The sequence below is a fragment of the Dreissena polymorpha genome, chromosome 1 (assembly GCF_020536995.1).
Source record: "Dreissena polymorpha isolate Duluth1 chromosome 1, UMN_Dpol_1.0, whole genome shotgun sequence".
NCBI lineage: Eukaryota > Metazoa > Mollusca > Bivalvia > Myida > Dreissenidae > Dreissena > Dreissena polymorpha.
In genome coordinates this window covers 80092481-80120465 of record NC_068355.1, presented here as the reverse complement: position 1 = coordinate 80120465, position 27985 = coordinate 80092481, and the positions used below count along the sequence as shown (strand labels likewise).

The 27985-nt window shown below is 34.3% G+C and overlaps 2 protein-coding genes across 3 annotated transcripts in view; one reads left to right on the top strand and one right to left on the bottom strand.

Moving 5' to 3' along the window:
* Window positions 1–8557, bottom strand: part of LOC127837304 (fibrinogen-like protein 1) — a 41669-nt gene extending 33112 nt beyond the window's left edge. Inside the window, exons 1-2 of one of the 2 annotated variants that reach the window (XM_052364224.1) lie at window positions 8247–8557; window positions 86–777 (exon numbers count right to left, since the gene is read on the bottom strand). In XM_052364224.1, coding sequence (XP_052220184.1) covers window positions 86–344 — 259 coding nt within the window. In that variant the 5' untranslated portion in view covers window positions 345–777; window positions 8247–8557. Of the gene's footprint in view, window positions 1–85; window positions 778–1192; window positions 1459–8246 lie in introns of those variants that run through there. The other variant, XM_052364235.1, reaches the window with a different exon arrangement.
* Window positions 8558–26287: 17730 nt separating this feature from the next.
* Window positions 26288–27985, top strand: part of LOC127837284 (apical junction molecule-like) — a 29429-nt gene continuing 27731 nt past the window's right edge. The window contains exon 1 of the mRNA XM_052364204.1: window positions 26288–26403. The gene's annotated coding sequence lies outside the window, so the exon portion shown is untranslated. The remainder of the gene's footprint in view (window positions 26404–27985) is intronic.

The window sequence follows — 27985 nt, the reverse complement described above, 5'->3', positions numbered from 1 at the left end:
TGTTAATAAAAAATACACTCAACATACACTCAAAGTTGGGAGTAAGAAATTTGAAATCAACCAGTAAAACAAAAAATCAACTTACCACGTGGGTATATCGGTGACTGTGTTGTGGGAACTACCAGATGGGGCGGTATCGGCGCATCCACAGGCCTCGCCTCCAGATTCGCTCGCATCGTCCATTCAAATTTGTCCACAATTCTCGAGAGATTGTTCACAATAGATTCCAATGCGTCAAAGTTCGCGTTTAAATTGTCTATGGTTACTGCCTGTGACTGAATGCGGTGTTGCAGCCGCTTTAATGTCACGCTCTCTTTGTGAAGCGTGTTCCTAGTTTCATTCATATTTTCAGTCAGAATATTAAACTGAATTTCACTTTTTGAAGCGTTTCTGTTTAAGTCACTGTTACTCCCAGAACTCGAAAAATAGTTTTCAAACTTGTTTTCAAACGCGTCTAACCGTTTATTAAGGATCTCTGTTGATTTGTGCGAAATACTTTTTGCATCTACACCGGCGTCGCGAGGACGCTAATTTATCCTCGTCGTCCTCGTCGTGGACGCCGGCAGCTATCGACCGGATCCAGCCGGATATCAAAACACACAGTAGCACCGCATTGAGCCATATTCTGAGATTCATGTTTATGTGTTGTGTTTAATTATTGATTATATCACAGATAAAATATCACGCACTACCTAAAGTAACACAACATGCCTTAGTTAAAGAAAGCCGTTTTCACATATTTTAGGAAAAATGTAATGTTCCTTTTGAATGTACGACCTGAAACGAAAATAAGGGTTACATTCCTTCATAACTACTTATTCACACACTATTTTCAAACTATTGCAATGCATGTGTACTTACAAAACTCGAGCGAGCGTTTAACTGCATAACATTACAACTTTTTGGTTGGTAACTTTACGTAGAAGTTCGCCTTTAAAAGCTGGATAAAAGTAAATGCCGCTCAACTATCTTAGCAAAACGTTCGACGAGATCATTTAAATTTAAAATACTTATACTAAAAAAGGCGACTATCTATTGAGTTAAAGGTTTTCATCTGGTCATTAAACTGGTAATAACATAATATGTAACACGCGATTCCCACCTCACTTTTTCGCATTTGGTGGCACTTGTAAAGCCCGATTGAAAGTACAATTAACGGTTTCTAATTACCATAAATAATTGCCATAATTACCTTCTTATTAACTTCCAATTTATCCGATAGCAAATAAAGTTATGTACACGCGACTGGTATCAAGTCTTATTCCATAGGCACTAAACACATAACTCTGCATTTACTGTTAAATTATATAAATCATTCCCAGATGTATGCACACATTCTTTTCACAATCAAACTGTCCTGCGCGATTGTTTTATTGAAACTTAAATAGTTATAAACAATAAGTTAAATTCTTCCCCAGTGAGTCAACGGGACACAATGAAGATGACAATTTTGACGGCGTGAATAATGACCGGATTACTCCGCGCATGAACACCGATTTCACGGTAGACCATCGGAAATCAACTTAAAGGCACTTGGATACGCCTTTAGAATATTTTAATGCGAGTGTTCTTATTTTCAGCTATTATATTATGGGCGTAATTTAAAAACAACAACAATATACTTCATTATAAATGTACATTAGGTTATAAATTTCACAACATGACATAACATTACACTACAATATTATATTTTATTAGCAACTTCACCATAAAATACTCATTGTTTACTGTTTATAATAATAATTATTATCATCATCATCATTATCATTGTTATCATTTATCATTGTTATCATTATTATGAATGATGTTTTCCATGTATAAGAAGTAGATAACGAAACAGAACATTCAAGACATTAGGGAGCAGCATGTCAAATAAGTTTGAGCATACAGCATACAATTTAAACAGTTCTTAATATTGGACTCTCAGCTTCTGGAAAAAACTGACTATTACCAAATTTTGAATGATATATCTGTACAATACAAAGTAATAAGATACGATACTTTATCATATTGTATTATATTATTGAAACGTTATCTTATATTACGCTTTACTATATCTTTCCATCAATTGTCCTTTAAACTGTGATTTGGATATTAATCGACTCAGTTGAAGTAAGAAACGGCGCTGTTCTTGAAACCGTTCTTTGTATACGAAGCGTTACGGGTGTATCAAAATTAAGGATTGTTCAGTCTAGATTGACATTATATTGGTCAAAAGATAGCCAGTGATTTCCCACATTCCCCGAGTCATTCCAACTATGCCGTGAACTAATTGACCGTCTACCCGTTTCAAAGAAAAGAATGTGTTCCTTAATATTCAAATTCCGATTTGTTATATGTGACTTAATCACTTCACAGATATTGACATGCAGATAAACTATTTCATTCGCGTATTGTGGTAAGCGAACTAACATGTGAGGATATCGACAAAAATACGTCAATGACCAACCCTTTTGAAATTAGATAAGCATTTAAATACTTCTGAAACGAAAAGTCTCTGTAAAACAAAGGATGTACAGCCAAAAAGAACGCTATACAATTGTTGATCGCGTGCGTTTTAACCCTTTGCATGCTGGGAAATTTGTCGTCTGCTAATTTCTAAAATTAGCATTTTCTTCGATTTTTTTTTCAAAGAATACTATCAGAATAGCAAACAGTTTGGATCCTGATGAGACGCCACGTTTTGTGGCGTCTCATCTGGATCCAAACTGTTTGCAAAGGCCTTCAAATTCCGGTTCCAGCGCTCAAAGGGTTAATAGCATTATTATTCAAAACGTCTCATTTCGTAATCTGCCAAATACATTAACACAGTGTAAAAAACAAATTCGCGTTACATTGTATGTGATACGACCGTTTCCCTCACATTCGGCACCTCGATACCGCATCAGAGGTCGATAAAGGATTGATATTGGGTGTTTTTATCAACCCGGTATCTATCGATATCTTAATAACCCAGAAAACAGAAATATGCTCTATCTTCGAAAATCAACACGAAGTACCTATAATACTTGAATTTTCTATCTAAATTTTCACTTAGAATTCAATGCCCTTGATCACATCATTAATGTGTGTCCGTCTTGAATTCGCATGAACATACGCATGGTGAATTGCCTGTACGAACTTTAACCCATTTATGCCTAGTGGATTCTCCCATCCTTTTATATTGGATCAATTTATTTCCAAAATTAGGGTGGTCTAGTATATTTATTTCTATATTTAGAATATTTCTTACAGAAATTCCTTTAAGCAAACAGCGCAGACCCTGATGGGACACCGCATCATGAGGCGTCTCATCAGGGTCTACGCTGTTTGTCAAGGCCTTTTTTTCTAGACGCTAGGCATGAATGGGTTAAATCTTCGCACTGATCAACCCTGCCGACGCATCACGTGGCAATTTGAATACATGTTTAATTTAGGACATCGCGAGTATCTTGCATTAACATTGCATTCTCGCAACGTAATACGAGCGTATCTTTTCATAACCTATTAGCCAAGTCGCGTTTTGTTTTCCTTTCGCACATGTATATAAGCGGTCGAGAGTTTCAAACAAAGATTGTCGAAAACAGAACAACGGAACATACTTCAGAGCCGACTCGTATGTAATACGCTTTTTTTCGCTTATGCGAAGGAGAAGTTATTTTACGGATCAATGTATATATTTTTGTTGTCAGAATATCTTGCATAGTAGTGATTTTTTGTGTAAATAAGTACTGCAGTTTGTGCCTTTTAATTAATAACTGATCACAGGGACTGGGCAATAATAAAAGATCACAGGGACTGGGCAAATACGCGAACCGGTGAAACTTTCTGGTTTTGTATAAAAACAAAACATAATCAAAATATATTTATTTTGTGGTTTTTCTAACAATAGCGCAGACGTTTGCTGTTCGAGTTTTGGTTAACGCGTATTTTCTTCAATTTAACAAGACGACAGCGATTACACGGTTTATTGCTTGAATTGATAACCGTTACACTACAGTCACTTATTAATATCTTAGTTAGAAGGTGATTTTTCAAGCGGTTCCGTAGTGTAGTGGTTACACGCTCGCTTCGTATGTGAGAGGCCCAAGATTCGAGCCCCAGTAGAATCAAACTATTTTATTTGTGTTCTATGTTAACTTTTTGTTTTGATGTAGACATTTTAGTTTAAATAAATATGCTGTTTTATTGTAACCATTTTTTTGTTTTTATCATGCCCATGAAATATATGTGTGAGAGGATGGGGGGGGGGGTTCGTAAACACATTAAAACTTTTACAGTGTTTTCATATCAATTAGTACTCAACCTCTATCGTAAATGAGCAACGTAAGAATAAGTTCAGAATCATCTTCCCTTGAAGTTGAGAAAAATATGAAATTACGCTTACAAGATGAAGCATATTTTTTAAAACCTACACAGTTCTGTTCCATTAATGAAAACTGCACACGGATGCCAGTAAAAATAGGAAACCAATGTAAATAAAATAAACTATGAACTATTGGGGGTTACAACACAAAATCATAGATAATGGTTATTTGGGGGTAATAACACAACATCATAGATAATGGTTATTTGGGGGTTATAACACAAAATCATAGATAATGGTTATACCAGTATCTTTTTCTATTTTGTTTAAAATAATCGGCCAGTATATTAATATTTACAGTAGAAAAAAAATCGTTCCATGTAACTTCGTTGAGTGCCTTTTACACTGAAATTCCCAACGCCCTTTGATGCTTTGCATCAATACTTATCTTGTTATGTTACATGCGACGCTAAAAGAGTTGGCTAATGCGACTGTTGATCAATGTTTAGGACAGGGCAGCTTTGTTCGTTTTCAGGATACACAATAGTCAGTTGCTGCTAAAATCCTTCTTTTGATATCAACTAAAATTCTTGGCTATTTAAGGTACCGCACCTCTAATGATTTCCCGCGATTTCTTCGAATGTTGAAGAGCCTACTTTTAGGTGCCGTAGCCTAGTGGTTAAGACTAGAAATCCTTTTGGGATATTCCCGCGCAGGTTCGAATCCTGCCGACGACGTATACTTTTTTGCGACGCGTTTTATTTATTTTCTAACGTAATTTGATTTAATATGGCATATAAGCTATATTTATTGTTAAATATGTTGCAATGTTTATGCACATTCTTCAATTATTAAAATTAAAACAACGTTATGACGAAATTGGGTGATTTACTGTTGAAAATACGAACCATGCATGTTGCATTTTTATTTTTATTTCAAAAAGTAAACGGTAAATCTGTCTATTTCTTGGTATTTTTGCTGTATATAGTGTTTCTATAAAAACTAAGTTTAAAATATGACTTAAATGATACTATTTTGAATTTTATGACACTTTGTTTTTAACCGACCCAATTTTTACTTGGCTGAAATCACTTACATTTCATGGCGCTCTTCCATAGATAAAAAGTTGTAAAAAATAAATGTCTGTAAAAGAATACTAATTTCATCTTGTTTAAACTGTAAACACCTTTACAGCATCTGTACACACCAACTGCATGCCCATATTTGGAAATTTGAATGAATTATGGAACTTTTATATACCCCAGGGGTGAAAATAAACTGGACAAAAGCCGAGCGTTCGGGGTGGTTTTGAAAAAATCGGTATATTTTTTTAAAAAGCATGGAAAGCCTACCTACAAATTTGCATGTACATGTAGTTCAGTGAAATGATGCTGATTAAGAAAATAATTAATTAGATTATATTTGGATATGTGCCCATTAGAGGTGCGCTACCTTAAATGTACACAAATATGAAATTATCTTAAAGTTAAGCAGATCTTTTTTACACCGTATGAGTAAGCCATTTTGTCACTCTAAAAATCAATATATGAAATAACTCATGAGTAGCTGTTAATCATCCCCGATAGACAAATTAAATAATTTAAGAATTGTACCAGATACGAACATTGTGTGGGTGAGTTAGCGTGTGTGTGTGTGCGTGCTTGTGCGGTTCATGCGTGCGCGCGTGCGTGTGTGTGCGGAGGGGGGGGGGACTATGAAAAAACACAACAGGATCATGCGTTTGTGCTATTTACTATTTTTCCAGACTTAACCCATTTATGCCTAGCGTCTAGAACAAAAGGCATTGGCAAACAGCGTAGACCCAGAGGCGACACCGCATGATGCGGCGTTTCATCTGGGTCTGCGCTGTTTGTTTAAAGAATTTCTGTAAGAAATATTCTAAATATAGAAATAAATATGCTATACATCGCTAATTTCGGAAATAATTTGATCCAATTTAGAAGGAATGGACAGTCCACTAGACATAAATGGGTTAAACAACGTATTTACAACCGTCATAATCCACCACAACCGAATAGTGAGTTCTCTGTTACAGTCGGCCATTATAGTTAGGGAAGACGCTCAAATGCGTTCACTGGCCAGCACGCCTAAGTTTGCCAGAAAAAACTATTAACGCCGGTGGGGATACTGGGCAACCTAAGTAAAACGTTACTGTAATAACAAAATATTCGGATGCTCATCTCGCTGAGTTTATCTTTTGAAGAAGTCAGGTCAAGTCAGTTAATTCCTGAAGAAAAGTAGTAAGCATTGAGACGTTTTACTAACTTTATAGCAATGAAATTTATTTCTCTATGTGAAGCTCGGAATGCGAATTCGGAAACATTTTGAATTTTAAATTAATAAAATTGACAAAATATCATTCCGCATTCATGTCATATTTGGCATACATCTTCCAATTTATCTCATATTATTTTTAAGAATTGTAAAGCAAGAGTAAATTTAGTATACACGAAAATTAATTGCAGCGTTAAATGGTTTATAATTAGACAATATACTCAAGATAACAATAATGATGATACTAACCGACGTATTTATAATTCGACTTGTCAGTAAAGAGGGCTATCTATTGATATGCGCAACAATTCCGCCAGCTGGATTGTATTTGGTCACCACGGGATACATTTGCCTGAGCACGCAGTATTATTTATGGCAGGTCGCGTATATATTAATAATTTCGCGCATGATTTATGTCGGCAGGGCATATCAGTCTGGAGCAGACTCTCCCGTGGCGACGCCGGCTTATTAAGACTCTTATCGGAGGCAGATTCTGCAAACAGTGTCGATAGCTGTTTACTAACAAAAAATATGATTCAATTTTCGATCATTTTTGGCATTTTTCGCACGAAATATTGCTATTTTGCAACAGATAAACGACAAACGCAAACGCTAACATATAGAACAAATTTCACAGAATTACAATATATTACATGAATAAAACGGGTTAATTGAAATCATCGGCAAAACATAAAGGTAACATGAACGATTTCCGAAAATTGTATTTGATAAATTTACAAACGGTTCACCTTACTAGCCAAGGCAAATAAAAATCGCACAAACTATGCACACTTTGTATTTAATATCACTTAAGCCGTGCTTGCGATGAAACACAACTTTTTGCTAATGCTTACGCTCAAGTGTGCAATTTTTTATACTGTTACAAATGGGCCGTGCTGTGTGAAAGGGGGTTTAATGCATGTGCGCACAGTGTCGTCCCAGATGATCCTGTGCGGACATCTGGGACGACACTTTGCCGCTTTTATGTTGTATTTGGATTCAGGAATGTCTCCTCATAGCAAAAATACAGTTTAGGCGAAAAGTGTTGTCCCTGATTAGCCTGTTCGGACTGAACAGGCTAATCTGAGACGACACTCAACCCACATGAATTAAACCACCTTTTCACAGAGCATGGCTAAAAAAAATATGAAAGGTTAAACAGATGTCAGTGGTATCAGGGAAACGGTGTCGAGAGTATTAACTGTAAGTAATTCTATCATGGACAATCTCGAATTGCAGGCAAATATTAATCCGTACAGCAACAGTAATTAACTTTTTTTTGGTAAGTATGGCGGTCATATTTAATTTTTTAGTCATATTATCATTCATAGTTTACATAAAACTTACTGGGTGAAATAATAATAATAATAATAATAATAATAATAGTTATTATTATTATTATTATTATTATTATTATTATTATTATTATTATTATTATTATTATTATTATTATCAAAACAAAACAACATCAATATTAAAAACAAACGGAATCGTATTGATAGCTTATATAAAATTATTCTTATTATATAGTACGATAATAAAATCTGTTTTATTGAGCAATTGGGTAACATGACATATATTATTACATGTCAATGTAATGATATTGATATTATCGTTGTGCAATTGTTCATGATGTAAATAATACTTTTAAGTAAATAAATCTTACCTCGGAAGTGTTCGATATTAGTTTATTAATTCAACATCTGTCAAATCCATCACATGTTTATAAATAAGAAATCCATTTGAAAGAAACAGCAAATCCCTGATATGCACAACGTCTCTGAACACTGATATTTCTGTTAGGTTAGGCAACAATTTATGTCAGAGCTGATGACAAAGTAATGTCTGAACCGTCTTAATTTAGTGTCAGTGCCAATATCAGAGAACTCATAGACACAACTGTATGGCTTATCCCGCACTGGTTCCCGGATTATTCGCGTCTCAACGATTCTCCATCCAGTCTGCAAATCGAGAACTACTACCAGGTCTGCTCGATTAACCACAGGGCCGTTAGCGTTCGACATATTTCTTAGCTGGGAAAGTAGTTTTACAACATTCGTCTCACGCGGGAGTACTAAGACCATGATGTATTTTGTTGTAGTTAACATTATTTTGGCGATATTAATGGTGTTTTGTCCAGGGATTATGTGAAAAAAATCCATAATGATTGCGTCTATCCTATCGCCGTAAACAAAGATACGAAAACATACATACCCTACGTTTAAAATGGCTGTATTTGATTTGGTATGTTTAAGCGTAAACTTAAAAGTTTACTTATAAAAGTTAAATAATGTGTTCGGAACATATCTGGAAAGTGCTCGCATATCCCGTGATTATTAGGGTTTTTTCTTACGTTATATTCATAAACGAAAGAAAAATGAAAACACACAGAAAATTACTCTCATATAACAGTAAAAGTTAAAATAAAATGTTTATGCTTATCCGTTTGTTATGTTGTTTCCGACTTATCGTGATTATAATTTCCCTGAACAGCGGGCGCCATACCTGTTGTTCATCGCACTATTAAACGCGGCGTTATGGACCACCTTGTTGACCTGTAAGTCCCACGGTTCAAACCGCTCTTCTCCCTGCTCATTATCATTATTGTTATCTTCATACTTAAACCACCATCGTTCAGGACATATGCAAAGATAATATCGAGTTTTGGAAGCGATGGCGGTATCCCCATGTCTATTATAATTCATCTTATGTTACTGGGCTCCTATAAAACGATCATAAAACATGTTTTTTTTTCCGCTGTTATTATAATGACGTACATGGTACCATGGGGTACATAAGGCGATTGGTGATAATACAATAATTATTCAAAATCATGTGTCTTAATTTGTGAGGCCATAATTCCTATAAAGAATCAAGCATGAGAGTTCGAGTGCGGGTGGCCGACTATTTTGACGCGAACAGGCTTAATTGAAACAAAAGTATGTTGTGCTAGTATCTTATTATAAATAAAGCAATTAATTATTCTTTTAATTTTAATGTTCGTAAAAATGGAGGACGAACGATATTCAGTATGCTGTCATCATTCAAGCCCATATCGTTACGGTTATATCTTGTGTGTGCAATCGTTAGAAAATAGTCGATTGACGTAAGTTGTTATTTGAAGTAATAAATGATAAACGGAATAATGAATTGTTTCCTAAACCGATATATCTTTCGGGATTTTTCAAAAGGAGAGCTGACGAAATTCAGTTTGATAAGAATTTCAAAGGTAAAAATTCGCCCACAGTGCGGTCAGCGTTGATCTTGACCCTGTTACACGTTTGCGTTTAGATTGTTTGAAAACATTTTCATTCATAATCAGGCAACAAATGTTGACTGCGGGCTTAACGCTTTTACATATAAATAAACACGTATATACGAACTTATCAAGGGCGTAGCCTGGTTTAACCCATTTATGCCTAGCGTCTACAAAAAGGCCTTTGCAAACAGCGTAGACCCAGATGAGACGCCGAATGATGCGGCATCTCATCAGGGTCTGCGCTGTTTGCTTAAAGGAATGTGTAGACAAATATTGGATGGATGATAAGATTTTGTACCAGCCGAAGATCACAATTTCCCCAAAAATAACAATTGTTGCTACATTTGTTTGAGACTTTTCGAAACTTAATACACAGATTGTGTAGAAATGTTTATAACAGCGAAACCGTTTGATGGAAGATGGCTTTATGTGATTGCTGACATGTTCCACATTTCAAACGCTGACTTCTATGGCAAAAAGAGCTTGTTTAAAAATCTGCCAATTCAGAAAAAAATATGTAAGTTTAAGTTTGCCGAGCTTAATTTCCCTTAGCTTAAATACGCAAGTTGTTTGACAATCAAACCCTTTGGATAAAGAAACATTTGAAGTATAATGATCCCAGTATACCAGTCTGAAGCAGTATATCTTGGATTCTGGTTGTATGTTTGCCTGCATAATTATTCTTATTCCGTGTACCGATTTCTCGTTTTAACCCATTTAGGCCTAGCGTCTAAAAAAAAGTCCTTGGCAAACAGCGTAGACCCAGATGACGCTGTTTGCTTAAAGAAATTTATGTAAGAAATATTTTAAAAATAGAAATATACAAAACGTCCCTAATTTTGGAAATAAATTGATCCAATTTAGAAGGATGGGAGAGTCCACTAGGCATAAATGGGTTAATACATCAATTATGTTTATGTATCAGAATGGTATTATCTGAGCTACGTCAGGCGAACATTGGTTTATGCCATAGTGGCCCCATCCCTCGACCTATTCCAAACGTTATATACATTAGCACATTTCTTTTTGAGTTATCACTGGCCCCTTATCCATTCCCGACTCAAATTTAATTTCAGTTTTGCCTTTTTTCTATGAACAATTGTACACCACAGCTCACACGTCCTTACGGAACCTACGACCCACACTGTGGTATCTGCACGTCCTTAGGGAACCTACTACCCACGTTGTGGTATCTGCACGTCCTTACGGAACCTACGACCCACGTTGTGGTATCTGCACGTCCTTACGGAACTTACGACCCACACTGTGGTATCTGCACGTCCTTAGGGAACCTACTACCCACGTTGTGGTATCTGCACGTCCTTACGGAACCTACGACCCACGTTGTGGTATCTGCACGCCCTTAGGGAACCTACGACCCACGTTGTGGTATCTGCACGTCCTTACGGAACCTACGACCCACGTTGTGGTATCTGCTCGTCCTTACGGAACCTACGACCCACGTTGTGGAACTTGCACGTCCTTACGGAACCTACGACCCACACTGTGGTATCTGCACGTCCTTACGGAACCTACGACCCACACAGTGGTATCTGCACGTCCTTACGGAACCTACGACCCACACAGTGGTATCTGCACATCCTTACGGAACCTACGACCCACACTGTGGTATCTGCACATCCTTACGGAACCTACGACCCACACTGTGGTATCTGCACATCCTTACGGAACCTACGACCCACACAGTGGTATCTGCACATCCTTACGGAACCTACGACCCACACTGTGGTATCTGCACATCCTTACGGAACCTACGACCCACACAGTGGTATCTGCACATCCTTACGGAACCTACGACCCACACTGTGGTATCTGCACATCCTTACGGAACCTACGACCCACACTGTGGTATCTGCACATCCTTACGGAACCTACGACCCACACTGTGGTATCTGCACATCCTTACGGAACCTACGACCCACACAGTGGTATCTGCACATCCTTACGGAACCTACGACCCACACTGTGGTATCTGCACATCCTTACGGAACCTACGACCCACACAGTGGTATCTGCACATCCTTACGGAACCTACGACCCACACTGTGGTATCTGCACATCCTTACGGAACCTACGACCCACGTTTGGTATCTGCACATCCTTACGGAACCTACGACCCACACAGTGGTATCTGCACATCCTTACGGAACCTACGACCCACACTGTGGTATCTGCACATCCTTACGGAACCTACGACCCACGTTTGGTATCTGCACATCCTTACGGAACCTACGACCCACACAGTGGTATCTGCACATCCTTACGGAACCTACGACCCACACTGTGGTATCTGCACATCCTTACGGAACCTACGTCCCACACAGTGGTATCTGAATGGGGACTCAAGTAAACCCCTTTTCATGTTGAAACTTTTTAGGAAATCTTTCACAGTTTGCTCAGAAAAATATACATGGATAAGAGTGGACAACAATATAAAAACATACATATTAGTGTAAATATTTAAAAGCGTTTCTTTGTAATTTATTGCGCTATAATAAAAAAAATATTTGATATTGCCTTCGGATCTTATGTAGAGTAATGTGCGATTAAATGGACACACATGGAAGCCCTGCACTAGCCGAATCAATAGCATTAACAACAGGCATGGGATATTTATTGACGAAAAAGCCTCGTATATCTATAATATAAACGGCATTTTATTCTTAAAACATAAACATGAAATATGTAGCAAGTATGTGTTTTGCTATTTTGTATTTCAAACAAATTGTCCTAAATCCTTCGTCCATACGTAAAACATGTATTTTATATACATGTATCGTTAAATTAGATTGTTACTTCTATTTTTACTTTCAATCATCTATTATATGTTCAGACATCCATTAAATTGTTCAAGAATAATTTTGAAGATATTTATATACCTAGGCAATGTAATAAATAGCTGCATGCGATAAGAACATCTGGAAAGTATGATAATAATATTATGAACGATTGCCGAAATTAAAGAATTGCATGGGAATGTCGAAACAACAATAAATGCTATAAATGATTGTCAAAATCCATTACAGAAATAATAAACATAATAAATAATACTTACGGTCATTACATTCCTTCAACAACACTCATTTGTGTTTCGATTTGTTAGATAGACCTTGCTGGAGTACATGCTTCAGTGCGATTTGTGTTGTTTAAATTATCAAACAAGCGTTAATAAGTACAAGAATCATGACATAAATATAAAGCTTACACAATTAATGTCATATCAGGAACGCCGTTATTATTCCGTCGTCATAAATAAACATCGCATCATTGGAAAACAATTTTAGATCCCGACCAAGTCCATTTCATTTATACACAAGTATGCAAAGCTGATCCAACGCATCATAATGATATCATAATTCCCCCGTGATAATTGCTCGCATACTATGACAATGGCAATTATTCTATTTAGAGAGCGTTTACGACATTTTTCAACATTATTTTGATTTACGTGATCCTCATGTATAAATACCGGCTGTGGAACTGGGTCTTTCTATTCTACCGTAGCTGCCATAAACAATGCATGTCATATGCATAGTCAATTTTCAAAATTTGCTCAATATAAATAAATAATTCAATTGTAAAACAATAAACGGCGTTGCTGCTTCTTTTGTTATTACTTGTAAATTAAGTAATAACAATGGGCTTCAACCAAATGAAACTTAACACCAACGATTACGAACGCTAATTGTTTGGATGATGTTATAATTTGAATCATTAAGTTTGTATTTGTATTTCTTTTTGACCTTGCAGTCAAAAATAACCCATAAAAGTGCAAACACTTATTTCCAATTGGGTCCTTTGGTTTTGCTGAAGAGACAGCATGCAGAAGAAACATTATTGAGATACAAGTGAAACTGGTGCGATACCCTAGCTCTTTGCGAATAGATCCCTTGGTTGTTTTACGTGCTCAGTGTATAGCACCGATACACGCGAGGTTTACCTGGGTTTCATACCAAAACATCTCTAGTTGGGTGGGAAACACTTGAAGCATTTCTGAAATGCCCAGTGCTCCGGCCAGGGATTGAACCGGGGACCTCTGGAATGGTAGACCAGAGTGTTACCACTCGTCCACCGCACCACACCAGGTTTCAAGCCCCGTGGTATTTCCCAATTTATCAATTACCACAAAGTTACGATTGCAGTGTCCGTGTTAGTGTACGCCCGTAGTTTATATTACTTGTGTTCATTAAAAAAAATCAAATGCTGCTTGTTTGAATGTTTAATTATTGATATCGCATTCATCCGTTAATACGCCATCTATGTCTCAACTAAATTGACTACGTGTAGTAATGAGAATACTTTCAACCAACCACTGCACTGTAAGTTGCAGTTTAAGGGCATATACGGTACCTTCTGATTTACATAATTGTTTGCTGGGTCCTTAACTTATGAATGGAATTTCAGATTGAATCCGATAAGCATTCCGCTGCAATAAAAACTAATCGTCATCTTTTGTTATTGTTCGACCAAAGGTCAAAAGAAAAATGTCGCACATATGTCAATAGTAAATATACGAATGCCAATGCGCTATCTCAAGCAAACAATTATTGGTCCTACTTTTAGTAGCCAGTAACAAGCTGGGGCTATTGTTTTTCTTCTATTGTTTCCAAGTCAAACAAAAAGAAATGCATTTGACAAAAAGTCAGAGGCCATGTGTACATACTGCATGTAATTTATATTTTATATTCGATGTATCGATTACAAAATAGTTGATTTCCAACGCCCAATACATATTTGACGTATTGTTTAGGAATTCGACCATATTTAATTCTGATGCATTTAAGTTTAAATCTTCCTAAAATAAAATAGAACTTAAAAATACTCTTTATCGTTCTTTTCTGCAAATTTTAAAATCTCCCTTTCCGCTTTCTTTATGGTTTTGATTTTCGTTGTGCGTAAATGAAGGCCTCGAGTGTTATTTTTACCACTGTTGTTGTTCGGAAAAGCATTTTCACTGGCTAGCTATGTCATAATTATGTTTTGTACTTGTAGTACTTAAATTGAGCGCAGGCTGATCTGTTGCTACACTTGCTATAAATCCCGTTTTCGCACGACGCTGTTCATTATGTTTAGCAATATAGATTAATCTACCAAAGATTTAAACATGTTAATTCTCCGTTTAATGGCACGCTATTGATATCGATAAGTAAAGCAACTGACATAATGACGTTGATAATTCTGTGCAGCTATACCGCGTGAGGGCCATTTTTAGCCATTTTTTGATCGCATTTAAAATCTTTAATTGCTATCTGAAGAAACGCTCAATTAGCCATCGTATCCCGATCGACAGGCTGTCAAACATTTGCAACCACTTAAACAAATCACGCTATAATGATCAGTCCAGTTTCAGGGTTAATTGTTGTACATGTATTTAGCAATGCATTAGGCACATAGGTATATGGCAACCGGTTGTATACAGCTCAAGTTAAGGACCTGTTTCTTAAACGAATAATTTAATTTGTTATTGTAACACATATACAACTTTTTTGATTTCAACAAAAGCATCAGTTGTATTTTTACGTACAAACCATTTCGTTCGGGTTACTCCGTCTGCTAAAATGAATGCTGTTATGATTTTCAGTAGCATTCAAGAAAAATACGAAGGTCTTTTCGAGTCCATTACAGAATAAATATTTTAATTTTGAAAAAAAAAATAACAAGAGCTTTTTTAAATAATCAAAGGATCAATCCACATCTTCAATGAACTTTATAAGTTTAAGACATGTGCTGTTAGTTTTTTTCACTTTTTGGTGTCAGCTGGATACGGCTTTATACAAAATGCAAGAAAAGGGCCGTTGGAAGTACGACACGCTCCAGAAGCGGTTGAAAGAAAGTGACAGTTTGCACAATATTCACTTTTCCTCACAAACAATGTTGAATAAACATGCAGGGCAATACATAGCTCGGGCTCGGGAGAATGTACCAACCCAAACTGTTCCAGAACCAATGCAGATAAAACGCATCCGTCCTTTGAGAATCGCTGCTAGAAGGAATGGAGAACACATGAAAATTATTACAGGTAGGGAAGATGCACATTCAGACGATGTTGAGTGGCTAGATAAGGATGAAGTTTATCTGTCTGCAATGTCTTCCAGGAAATGATGATGGTTATAGATTGATGGCAATCGTGACTATGGGTGAACAATCACTTCACCATGGTTGCATAATATCCAGTGGACATTGTTTTATTAAAAATAATTCACATGCCTTTGGTAAACTGATTCAAAATAGCAAGTTTCGCTAACCTACTTCTTATTATGTGTAAAAAGATGGCACAATCAGACGTTAACTAAAACTAGACCTTACATATTGTACATGAAAAAGCCGCAGATAAAGGATGTGGAATAATAATACAATGTAGTCAAATCATCTTTAACATTTTTGATTTTCAAATTCAATCTTGAGCGAGTAAGTGATTCAATGAATAACTGTGACAGCTGTTGACATTTAAATATTCAACATGAAAGTCTTTTCAATAATGATAAAGTTCTGATATAAAACAGTGGTTCACGTATACATATTGTGTTTTCTTTTCAACAAATACATGAAATATTAGTCCGTCTTAATTGCCGCCAATTGCATATTAAGTCAGAATACACATAACTTACGGGTATTATTCGCAATTATCAGCGATCAGCACCATTCGGGTCTTTTTCGACTCCGCATATCTTTGCAACAAATCTTAGGTTGATAAGCCCTCGTAGGTTTATTGCTGTCTCGTATATCGGTCATCAACCCATACCTCCACATATTGCAATCGCCATCATTGAGCATTTTAATTAATTTCATTTGCATAATGTATTAATCAGATATGATGATGGAAATTCTAAAATATGCATGTCCTGGATTTTTTTTATCTCCCAAACTTTTTGATGATGCATATATATGCTGACATATCAATACTCCTCTTTTCGATTTCAGGTAGAAACGGTTATAACAACTAATTGAGGAGTTATAATACCTTATGTAACGTGAGTATCGTATTTGTCTTTTGGTCGTAGATTTCGCTGAGATGACAGACAGAATGTATGATAGTACCTTTATGTAGATATCAACCTAATACAACGGTTCCGTATACCATTTGTATATATATCAGGTTTGTAGGCATGTAATTATATCATTCAATGCGTAAAGGTAAGGCATTACTCGGAATCATCTCTTAATTAAACGGTTATGAAATTTTTAAATAGCATTATTGGCAATCGTATTTCTTATAACAAAAGCTTCTTTCATTATATTTAATTACATTTGAAATTACTGATTTGTTACATGAAACTAGTAACACGTGGAATTAATATGTGTTTATTTAATATATACGGGTTATTAAAGTGGTATTCGTCTTCCAAAATCTAACAAAAAATAGGCATAAACAGATAGGAAGAACGTCTGACTATTCATCATATTCCACTGAGGTTTTACAAACTGTATACAGAACCGTTATTCGTTCATCATCTGTATACAGAACCGTTATTCGTTCATCATCTGTTTACAGAACCGTTATTCGTTTATCATCTGTATACAGAACGGTTATTCGTTCATCATCAGTATACAGAACCGTTATTCGTTTATCATCTGTATGCATCGCCGTTATTTTATTCTGGGCCTCACTTGATTCGATAGGACACTTACCTGTTATTATCTTTATATTCAGAAATAACTTTATTTCATTGGCTTTTCGGAACCAGAAATTTAGGGCGCACTAAGATTTTAAAGAATATTCTCTTTTGGTATTTTCAGAAAGTGTTTACATTTGTTACAACAACATTGGATAGGTTCATTGAACTAAATATTCTTATTTTATTCAAAATACACGAAACAAAATTAATATTAATCAACATTAACGGCCTTAACACAGACGATTCCACTTTTTACGAAACATTACAATCCTTTATAATTAATAACCAAGATAAAATTATAGTCGGTGGTGATTTCAATACTGTTCTTAACCCATTATTAGATAAAAAGAAGGGAAACCTTTATACTTATCCAAAAAATTAGAAATTTTTTAAATAACAAAATTGAAAACTACAACATGATAGACATCTGGCGTACAGTATATCCAAACGAAAGCAAATTCACCTGGTACTCAAACACAAAACCAGCAATATTCTGTAGATTAGACTATTTTTAAAAATCTGAGTCACTTTGCAACACTATTGGCCCAAGTAGCATAAAACCAGGATTTACGACTGACCACTCTCTAGTTGAACTTAAGCTTTACAAAATACAACCTGAAAGAGGCCCATGATACTTTAAAATTAATAACGCATCTTATTAGATACACAATATCAAATGCAAATAAAACAAGAAGTATTATATACAGTTCAAAATAATAAAGATGCGAACCCAAACACCTTATAGGAAGTAATTAAAGGAAATATACGTAACACAACAATAAGATACACATCATTTAAACAAAAAGAAACACACAAACTTGAAACTGAAACTATCAAAATCATTGAAACACTTGAAAAACAATTACATGAAACAAACACAAACGATACCGAAGCCATTGAAAATGAAATAACATTTAAAAAAAAACAAGTATTAGAAGGAATTTATCATACACATCTCAATGGAATAATACTACGAGCACGTGCACAGCATGTTGAACACAATGAAAAAAAACAACAACAAAATACTTCGCAAACATCGAAAAACGTAGAAGTGAACAAAAAACTGTACACAAATTAGTAGTCAATGGCGAAGATATAACAAACAGAACATAAATACTAGAAGAACATCGTTTATTGTTCGAAACCCTCTATAAAAGAAAACATGTTGAAAATCACACCTATTTTAAAAATACACATCATGCTTTAAATCAAGAGGGAAAACTACTGTGCGACGGATTACTTGATGAATATGAATGTGAATTAGCACTAAAAGAAATGCAAACTAACAAAAGTCCAGGATCTGATGGCATCACAATCGAATTTTATAAAATATTCTTTTTTGGAATGGTATTAAAACACATTGAATCAATTCACTTAACTATTCATTTAACAACGAAAACTTAACTACGCTACAAAAACAAGGTATAATATCACTCATTCCAAAACCTGGAAAAAACTTAGAATCCTTATCAAGCTGGCGTCAGATTAGTTTACTGTACAATGATTATAAAATTGCAACTAAAAGTATATCAAACAAAAAATAGTGCCGTCAATCATTTCAAGATCTCAATCTGGTGTCATAAAAGGACGTTGCATTGGTGAAAACGTACGTCTGATACAAGAATGCAATGCCTAAATTATTTCAACCAACCAAACAATTCTGGCCTCATTTTCTTTGCAGATTTGGAAAAGGCTTTCGGTTCACTAGACCACTCGTTTATCTTCTCTTGCTTAGAAAATATGAATTTCGGCGAAAGTCTAATTAAATGAGTCAAACTATTTTATACCGATATTAACAGTATAATTATTAACAATGGCTTTTTCTCAAACAGTTTTAACATCGATCAAGGGGTAAGACAAGGATGTCCACTTTCATCCTCGCTATTTATTATATGCATCGAGTATCTATCACACTATATCCAATCAAATAAACATATAAAGGGAATATCGCTTCAACATGACGAAGAAATTAAACAGTCCCTATTTGCTGACGATCCTACTTATTTATTACATGACAGTAGTGACCCATTCAATATTCTTATAGAATCTCTAACAGAATTGGTTCCAGAACAAATGCAGATAAAACGCATCCGTCCTTTGAGAATCGCTGCTAGAAGGAAAGGAGAACACATGAAAATTATTACAGGTAGGGAAGATGCACATTCAGACGATGTTGAGTGGCTAGATCAGGATGAAGTTTATCTGTCTGCAATGTCTTCCAGGAAATGATGATGGTTATAGATTGATGGCAATCGTGACTATGGGTGAACAATCACCTCACCATGGTTGCGTAATATCCAGTGGACATTGTTTTATTAAAAATAATTCACATGCCTTTGGTAAACTGATTCAAAATAGCAAGTTTCGCTAACCTACTTCTTATTATGTGTAAAAAGATGGCACAATCAGACGTTAACTAAAACTAGACCTTACATATTGTACATGAAAAAGCCGCAGATAAAGGATGTGGAATAATAATACAATGTAGTCAAATCATCTTTAACATTTTTGATTTTCAAATTCAATCTTGAGCGAGTAAGTGATTCAATGAATAACTGTGACAGCTGTTGACATTTAAATATTCAACATGAAAGTCTTTTCAATAATGATAAAGTTCTGATATAAAACAGTGGTTCACTTATACATATTGTGTTTTCTTTTCAACAAATACATGAAATATTAGTCCGTCTTAATTGCCGCCAATTGCATATTAAGTCAGAATACACATAACTTACGGGTATTATTCGCAATTATCAGCGATCAGCACCATTCGGGTCTTTTTCGACTCCGCATATCTTTGCAACAAATCTTAGGTTGATAAGCCCACGTAGGTTTATTGTTGTCTCGTATATCGGTCATCAACCCATACCTCCACATATTGCAATCGCCATCATTGAGCATTTTAATTAATTTCATTTGCATAATGTATTAATCAGATATGATGATGGAAATTCTAAAATATGCATGTCCTGGATTTTTTTTATCTCCCAAACTTTTTGATGATGCATATATATGCTGACATATCAATACTCCTCTTTTCGATTTCAGGTAGAAACGGTTATAACAACTAATTGAGGAGTTATAATACCTTATGTAACGTGAGTATCGTATTTGTCTTTTGGTCGTAGATTTCGCTGAGATGACAGACAGAATGTATGATAGTACCTTTATGTAGATATCAACCTAATACAACGGTTCCGTATACCATTTGTATATATATCAGGTTTGTAGGCATGTAATTATATCATTCAATGCGTAAAGGTAAGGCATTACTCGGAATCATCTCTTAATTAAACGGTTATGAAATTTTTAAATAGCATAACTGGCAATCGTATTTCTTATAACAAAAGCTTCTTTCATTATATTTAATTACATTTGAAATTACTGATTTGTTACATGAAACTAGTAACACGTGGAATTAATATGTGTTTATTTAATATATACGGATTATTAAAGTGGTATTCGTCTTCCAAAATCTAACAAAAAATAGGCATAAACAGATAGGAAGAACGTCTGACTATTCATCATATTCCACTGAGGTTTTACAAACTGTATACAGAACCGTTATTCGTTCATCATCTGTATACAGAACCGTTATTCGTTCATCATCTGTTTACAGAACCGTTATTCGTTCATCATCTGTATACAGAACCGTTATTCGTTCATCATCAGTATACAGAACCGTTATTCGTTTATCACCTGTATGCATCGCCGTTATTTTATTCTGGGCCTTACTTGATAAATTGCCATTCGATAGGACACTTACCTGTTATTATCTTTATATACAGAAATAACTTTATTTCATTGGCTTTTCGGAACCAGAAATTTAGGGCGCACTAAGATTTTAACGAATATTCTCTTTTGGTATTTTCAGAAAGTGTTTACATTTGTTACAACAACATTGGATAGGTTCATTGAACTAAATATTCTTATTTTATTCAAAATACACGAAACAAAATTAATATTAATCAACATTTACGGCCTTAACACAGACGATTCCACTTTTTATGAAACATTACAATCCTTTTTAATTAAAAACCAAGATAAAAACATAGTCGGTGATGATTTCAATACTGTTCTTAACCCATTATTAGATAAAAAGAAGGGAAACCTTTATACTTATCCAAAAAATTAGAAATTTTTTAAATAACAAAATTGAAAACTACAACATGATAGACATCTGGCGTACAGTATATCCAAACGAAAGCAAATTCACCTGGTACTCAAACACAAAACCAGCAATATTCTGTAGATTAGACTATTTTTAAAAATCTGAGTCACTTTGCAACACTATTGGCCCAAGTAGCATAAAACCAGGATTTACGACTGACCACTCTCTAGTTGAACTTAAGCTATACAAAATACAACCTGAAAGAGGCCCATGATACTTTAAAATTAATAACGGCATCTTATTAGATACACAATATCAAATGCAAATAAAACAAGAAGTATTATATACAGTTCAAAATAATAAAGATGCGAACCCAAACACCTTATAGGAAGTAATTAAAGGAAATATACGTAACACAACAATAAAATACACATCATTTAAACAAAAAGAAACACACAAACTTGAAACTGAAACTATCAAAATCATTGAAACACTTGAAAAACAATTACATGAAACAAACACAAACGATACCGAAGCCATTGAAAATGAAATAACATTAAAAAAAAACAAGTATTAGAAGGAATTTATCATACACATCTCAATGGAATAATACTACGAGCACGTGCACAGCATGTTAAACACAATGAAAAAAAAACAACAACAAAATACTTCGCAAACATCGAAAAACGTAGAAGTGAACAAAAAACTGTACACAAATTATTAGTCAATGGCGAAGATATAACAAACAGAACATAAATACTAGAAGAACATCGTTTATTGTTCGAAACCCTCTATAAAAGAAAACATGTTGAAAATAACACCTATTTTAAAAATACACATCATGCTTTAAATCAAGAGGGAAAACTACTGTGCGACGGATTACTTGATGAATATGAATGTGAATTAGCACTCAAAGAAATGCAAACTAACAAAAGTCCAGGATCTGATGGCATCACAATCGAATTTTATAAAATATTCTTTTTTGGAATGGTATTAAAACACATTGAATCAATTCACTTAACTATTCATTTAACAACGAAAACTTAACTACGCTACAAAAACAAGGTATAATATCACTCATTCCAAAACCTGGAAAAAACTTAGAATCCTTATCAAGCTGGCGTCAGATTAGTTTACTGAACAATGATTATAAAATTGCAACTAAAAGTATATCAAACAAAAAATAGTGCCGTCAATCATTTCAAGATCTCAATCTGGTGTCATAAAAGGACGTTGCATTGGTGAAAACGTACGTCTGATACAAGAATGCAATGCCTAAATTATTTCAACCAACCAAACAATTCTGGCCTCATTTTCTTTGCAGATTTGGAAAAGGCTTTCGATTCACTAGACCACTCGTTTATCTTCTCTTGCTTAGAAAATATGAATTTCGGCGAAAGTCTTATTAAATGAGTCAAACTATTTTATACCGATATTAACAGTATAATTATTAACAATGGCTTTTTCTCAAACAGTTTTAACATCGATCAAGGGGTAAGACAAGGATGTCCACTTTCATCCTCGCTATTTATTATATGCATCGAGTATCTATCACACTATATCCAATCAAATAAACATATAAAGGGAATATCGCTTCAACATGACGAAGAAATTAAACAGTCCCTATTTGCTGACGATCCTACTTATTTATTACACGACAGTAGTGACCCATTCAATATTCTTATAGAATCGCTAACCCTTTTCGGAATGGCATCGGGTCTTAAACTGAACAAAAGTAAATGCACTGTGCTACGAGTAGGTAAATTTAAACAACGCAATATTCATCTTAAAAAAGAAATGAAATTCAACTGGACATCAGATGAAGCAACAACGTTAGGAATAGCCTTTACAAACAATGAAAAAGAAATAATTCTAAAAAACATATTGCCTAAATTACAAAAATTAAAAAACTGTTTAAAATCATGGCAGCATCGTAAACTTACACTTATCGGGGAAAAAACACCGTGTTGAAAACGTTTTCACTTCCTAAATTATTTATACACTAACAGTTCTCCCAAACCCACCCAATGATATGATTGAAGATATAAAATCAGAAATATTTAATTTCATATGCGACGGTAAACCTGATAAAATTAAGCGAACTCAATTAAAATAATCAGTAGAATATGGAGGTATCAGACTAATGGAAATAGATTCATTCCTGAATGCAATCAAATGCAGTTGGGTTAAAAGATATTTAGATAATACCAATACGAGTAAATGGAAATTATTCTACCAGAAATTTCTCAAAACATATGGTGACTCCTTACTTTTTGAATGTATTATCGACAATAATATCTTGGTTGAAATTTCAACCAAAACATATTTCTATCGAATGTTCTATCGGCATGGTGTACAGTTACTCATAATTTAGAAACCAAAAATAGGCAGTAAAATCATTCTATGGAACAATAAAGACATAACTACTAATCATTAAAAAGTTTTTCTATTAACATTGGTTCGAACGAAACATAAAGTATGTAGATCAATTGTACGACTACAGAATAAACGACTTCTATTCTTTTGATAACCTTTGCTACATATTCGGAATACCTACACGTAATTTCCTGATGTACTACACATTGATCAAAAGTATACATATACATATCAAAGCTGCTACCAATACAAATAACACACCATGTACTCAGAAACATTCGTAGAAAACATAATTGCAAAACAAAACAAAATGAACAAAATATTTTACACACTTCAAATTAAAAACCCTGCCGAAATCTCTACAGCTCAAACTAAATGGCAAAACCTTCTTGGAAAAATAAAGAAATAAATTTGAAACAAATATTTGTCATACCATATAAATCAACTACTCACAGCACACTGAGAAATTTTCACTATAAATACATGCAGAGAATCATAGCTACAAATAAATATCTTTTTAAGTGCAATCTATCCAACACAAATCTATGTGATATGTGTATTGAACATATTGAAACAATAGAACACCTTTCCTGTGAGTGTAAACATATTCAATCTCTATGGAATCAATTGACAACCTTTCTAGAGCAACAACAATTAAATGTTAAACTATCTCTCTTAGACATCAATTTATGGGTTAATACCTTCAAAGTACAAGAGGTTAATAACGCTGTGATTTGCATAATCATATTTAAGGGGCCTTTTCACGTTTTGGCAAATTGACAAAATTGAAAAAAGTTGTTTCAGATTCGCAAGTTTTCGTTTTAGTTATGATATTTGTGAGGAAACAGTAAAACTGAACATTTACTATGCTCTAATATATCCATTATATGCATCTTTTGACGATTTAAAAACCTGAAAATTATAAAGCGTTGCAACGCGAAACGATTTAATAATTTGGAGAGTTCTGTTGTTGTCGTTTAATTTTGTGAAACTATGAAGATTGCTTATATAAAGTATAAAATACGTTCGTCATACATACTTGGCAGGATGGCCGAGCGTTATAAATCGTTTTTACTCCAGGACTCCAGGTGTCACTGGTTCGGGCCCTGCTGAGTTTTTTTTTTTAATTGTATTCTTGATTTTTAGTGGAGCTTCTTAGATCCAAGGCTTAAATTTATCAATATAAAGCATTAAATGACGAACTTCAAAATATGCCGAAATCTGTGAAAAGGCCCCTTTAATGAAATATTTTATATTCAGCACGAAATACAGAAAACATACACCTACAATAGTGGATGAGGTGTTCGCCTAGCGATCGGGAGTTCGTGGGTTCGCTCCCTACTCTGGGAGCGTTCTCATTATCTCCTCCATTGACACCAAGTACTGGTTCTTCCCAGGAAACGGACTCGATAATGTCCCTCTGCCTATAATACTCGAAAGAGCGGTTGGCAGTAATCAGAGATAGATAGATACAATATACTGTTTTATCAATTATTTAAAACTGAAGATTCAATTTGAAAAAGAAATAGCCATAAATAATGATACACTTCATATATTTGAACAAAAATGGAAACACATTAAACTTTAATAAACAAGTCCAGTATGTTTTTCTACCCACTTTATGCAATCCATCCGTATGCATAACTATTCTGATTGTTTCGAATATTTCTCTTTTTTAAACACCTCAAAAACAACCAAATAAACACATCACACTTTTTTACCTAAAGGAAACCACAGGGTCAAAAAAGTATATATTAGCATATCTTTTATAACATGCCTGCACATTATTGTTGCTACATGGTATCACTTTGTTTATGATCAAATACATGTATACATTTTTTGTCTTATATTGAATTAAAAACAACAACATTTAGTTAAATAAACTTATCCAATTTTGTTGTAACAAATGTAAACAATTTTAATGAGCTTTTATAGAAATAAACGGTAAACAATAAAAAAGTTGACAAAACTAGCTGCATACTGTGTGTAAACTATGCAATGTCGATCAGTAAAAAGTGACATTATTTGGCCATGAGTTCTGATCACTTGATCTTACCAGGGGCCTATTTGTTTTAATAGGCCTCTGGTAAGATCAAGTGATCGGAACTCATGACCAAATAAGATAACAGTTGGAATGCATGGAAAAATGAAAAAATGAAGACAAAGATCGACAATGTTCTTTAAAATGAGAACATAAATGCAATCAGACTGAAACTCGTAATTGGGGAAATTCGACGCCAATTGGGTTTTTAATCCGACGATCATATGTAAGTGTGTTGATATGGTTGTTTGTAGCCACGTTTTATCCGCCATTCGGTGTGATACACAAACAAATCGTAATCCGCATGCGCGGCGTGCTTGGACATGAACTGAAAATGAAAACAATCATCGAAGCGGAACGTTTGTTTCAAGAAATGTTGTCCGTTTAATTTGGGGACAGGTATTGTTGATTTTCATTTAAATATTGTTATAATATACATGCATGGTATGAAGTTACATTTTATTATTAAACAATTCAGTAACGTCAGTTTAGTCGTGAGCATTTGATATTTTGAGTTTTGCTATCAATTCAGTTCATACAGTCGATCGGGTAGTTCCGGATCTCGGGTAATTCCTAATCAACTCTATGATTTAATTAAAATATTAGTCTAAAAGATATTGCCATATCAATATAACTGATTTTTGGAAAATGTGATCAATTTCAAGCAATAACACAGTTTTGCTTCTTTTTTCAACGGTGTTTTCATTGAAAATCACACTTTGGTAACTATCACAGTCGTGTCATTTTACCGTCGCACCGTCTATCTATAACACTCGTCAACAGTTAAAAGACGATTTAGAGGCACATTTCCTTGGTAAATGCTTGTACATTTGGTATGAATTTGTTTATTTATTATTATTTTTAAATTCCTGTGAGTGATTTTAGTATATGTTTATGATTTATGGAAATAAAAGCATGGAAATTGCACCTCGTGTACATGTCAGTTGCGGATCAGCTGATTGGGGAAAATCTCAAAACAGTTTACTGTGTTAGTAATATTTTAAAGCTTTAGCTACCACAAAAGTTTTTGTAAATATATATATATAATATATATATATATATATATATATATATATATATATATATATATATATATATATATATATATATATATATATATAAGGTTAAAGTGCCTAGTTTCTCATAAATTTGATATAATGTTTCATTGGAATTATTTCATTATAATACTATTTTGTGACTTCAATGTCGAGAAATACAGAGAATAAGATTGAATTTTGTTTATTCTGTCTGTCTTTCTGCACTAAAACTTTAACCTTGCTCATAAAATGAAACTTTATGGACCTGGTTCTTCAAACTTTACATGTTCTTGCATCTGATTGAGATTTATTATGCAAACCAGTTAAGAGGCATTAGGTCTAAGTCACAAGGTCAAGGCTATTACATACAGTAAGCATTTGTTGAATGCATCTTGGTTTGTTTGTATGTTTATGTGTTTAGTAATCAGTTATAACATTTAAAGGTATAAAAGCGGAGTAATAAAAACCAGCAAAGTGCTAAAAACTGTACTATAGAAAAATTCAATTTATAAATAATGGTAAGATGTTACTAGTGCTGGAAAGAGATTGGTAATATTTTTAATATTTTCCTACTTTTAATGTGTATTTATGCTGTGGTTTTGCATTTCAGATAATTGTCAAGTTTGACTGATGGGTCCTAAAAAGCACGGGTGCTCTGCACAGTCATTGACAAAGAGGCTGAAGCGGATACTTCTATATATTTTAACATTTTTGAGATCTTATAATTGTTAAATGTTGCCATAATATGTTATTTACCAAAAATTTAACTTGATATCTAGTATTGTTTTCCATTTCTTTAGCAAATTAATTTATTTATTCCAGAGGCACTGGTTTATGTTATACTTTTTATGGATGCTTTTATATATTTTTACATAATTGTGATCCTTTTATTAGCAAATGCATTCCAGAGGTACTTGTTTATGTTCAGTTGGCATTTTTATGCC